Raw genomic sequence first — 2,485 nt, forward strand, 5'->3', positions numbered from 1 at the left:
CGCCGGGCGGGGCCGCCAGGGACTGTGGGGCGACCCTGGGCCTGGCGGACCCCGATTCCGCGGCGGGGTGCGGGGATGAGGGTCGTGGGGGCCGCCCGGGCGGGGGCGCGGGGTCTGCGTGGCCCCGGGACCCAGGGGGATGCCGCGGGTTCGGGGCCGGAGCGGGGAGCTGCGAGGCCCTGATGGCGGGGCAGGGATTTGGGGGCCGCACCCGTTCCGGGGTCCTTACAGTGGTTGGGTCTTGGAGGGTTTCGGGGGCTGGGTCTTACCGAGATGGATAGTGGGGTGCTGCGATGGTGTTGGGGTCTGAGTTGGCACCAGAGTGCACATGACGGTGCCAGGGGCTTGAGGGAGGCACGGGAGGGCTGGGGGTGCCGGGCCCGTGCCAGGGAGCCTTTCGGGGCCCTGAAGCCGGCGGGCAACATACGGGGATGGGGACGAGGGCATGGGCTGGGGTGCTAGCGCTGGGGGCGGGCGCGCGCGCACGGTCACCGCATGGGCTGCGAGGGACTTGGGGACCGGGCTGGCCCGCAGCGGGGATCCTGGTGGCGTCTGGGGTGACTCAGCAGTGCAGGGGCCACGCGGGGAGCCGGGGCTCGGCCGCGGCCTGCAGGGAGGCTTGGGGTGCCGCTTGGAGATGGGGGGCGCCGGGGCCCCGTCGGAGTGTGCACCTGGGCAGCAGCTGCCTCCGCCCGGACCCCGGCTGGCGTCTGGGGTCACCCTGGGGCGCGGGGGTGCGAGGCGGTGGCCGGGGGCCGGGGTGCGAGGCCTGGACGTGGAGCTGGGGCCGCAGGCAGCGGGGAGACGGCTTGGGCTGGGGTGCCGGGCCTGGGACAGGGCGGGGAGACAGGCAGGCCCCGTGGGAGCCGGCAGGAGGCCCTGGCTGGGGTCCCCAGGCCCACCCCCGACCCTGGCTGGAGTGGGGTCCCGGGTCTGTGCAGGCCGCAGCCCTGCACACCGTCTGCGGGGGCCGCTTGGGGGGATTGTGGGCCTGGCGGGGAGCTTCCGATTGGAAACGGCTGGGCGACTCGCGCTGCTGGGCTTGCTGTGGTTTGTATCAGCTTGGCTGGGAGTGCCTGCTTGTGGGTGGGGCGCGGAGAAGGGGAGGCCCTGGCTTTGGGGAGGCTTGTGTCCTCCCTCCAGGTCCGGTGGAGGGATGGAGAGTGGCAGGGCTGCGGTTTCGGGGCGGCGGTGCAGCAGGGACTATCTCTTCCCCGCGTGAGTCTCCAGGCTGGGAGCTGGGCCCTGCGGCTGGGGCTGCCCCTTCCTGCCGGCCGGCCTCCCTGCACCAGCTTGGGGAGGTCACGGCGGGGCGCCGCCCTCCCCTGACTCTGTGCTCCCCGCAGGCGCAGGGTCCCGGCTATGGCCGCGGCCACCATCGTGCACGACACGTCTGAGGCGGTGGAGCTGTGCCCCGCGCACGGCCTGTACCTGAAGCCCATCACCAGGATGACCATCAGCGTGGCGCTGCCGCAGCTCAAGCAGCCGGGCAAGTCCATCTCCAACTGGGAGGTGATGGAGCGGCTCAAGGGCATGGTGCACAGCCACCAGTTCTCCACGCTGCGCATCTCCAAGAGCACCATGGACTTCATCCGCTTCGAGGGCGAGGTGGAGAACAAGAGCCTGGTGAAGTCCTTCCTGGCCTGCCTGGACGGCAAGACCATCAAGCTCAGCGGCTTCTCCGACATCCTCAAGGTGCGCGCCGCGGAGTTCAAGATCGACTTCCCAACGCGCCACGACTGGGACTCCTTCTTCCGCGACGCCAAGGACATGAACGAGACGCTGCCGGGCGAGCGGCCCGATACCATCCACCTGGAGGGGCTGCCCTGCAAGTGGTTCGCGCAGAAGGAGTCGGGCTCGGAGAAGCCCAGCGAGGAGGTGCTGCTGCGCGTGTTCCGCAAGTTCGGGGAGATCCGCAACGTGGACATCCCCATGCTGGACCCCTACCGCGAGGAGATGACCGGCCGCAACTTCCACACCTTCAGCTTCGGCGGCCACCTCAACTTCGAGGCCTACGTGCAGTACTGCGAGTACGCGGGCTTCATCCAGGCCATGAGCGCGCTGCGCGGCATGAAGCTCATGTACAAGGGCGAGGACGGCAAGGCGGTGGCCTGCAACATCAAGGTCGGCCGGCCGGCGGGTGGGCGCGCGCGGTGTCGGGAGGCCGAGGCAGGAGGGTCTCGGGGGTTCCCGCTGGCGGGCGCTCGAGGGCCTCGGTGAGGCCCCGTCCCAGGCTCGCGGTGTGTAGGCCGCCGGGGTGCGTTCAGGGAGGCGGGCGAGAGCCGGCAGCGGCCCTGCCGAGGGAGCCCCAAGTGTGCCTTGTGCCTCGCGCGGCGACCCCGTCCAGTGGGGTGGCGGCCCGGCCGCCGCGGGGATTTGCTGCCGGGAGAGTGCGCGGTCGGCGTTGGGGTCGGAGGGCCGGGGGAACCCCTGGGCGCAGCGGTCCTTCCGCGGTCCCCTGCAGGGCCGAGGGCGGGTCGCGGGG

The 2,485-nt window shown here is 72.1% G+C and overlaps 1 protein-coding gene across 1 annotated transcript in view; it reads left to right on the forward strand.

Moving 5' to 3' along the window:
* Nucleotides 1-451: 451 nt before the first annotated feature.
* The window catches only part of LOC101571197 (A-kinase anchor protein 17A), a 7,992-nt gene continuing 5,958 nt past the window's right edge, over nt 452-2,485 (forward strand). Inside the window, exons 1-2 of the mRNA XM_012512798.2 lie at nt 452-1,050; nt 1,347-2,124. Of these exons, the coding sequence (XP_012368252.2) occupies nt 638-1,050; nt 1,347-2,124 (1,191 nt within the window). The 5' untranslated portion in view covers nt 452-637. The remainder of the gene's footprint in view (nt 1,051-1,346; nt 2,125-2,485) is intronic.

This window comes from Octodon degus, unplaced genomic scaffold, assembly GCF_000260255.1.
Source record: "Octodon degus isolate 3935 unplaced genomic scaffold, OctDeg1.0 scaffold00274, whole genome shotgun sequence".
NCBI classification, from domain to species: Eukaryota; Metazoa; Chordata; class Mammalia; order Rodentia; family Octodontidae; genus Octodon; species Octodon degus.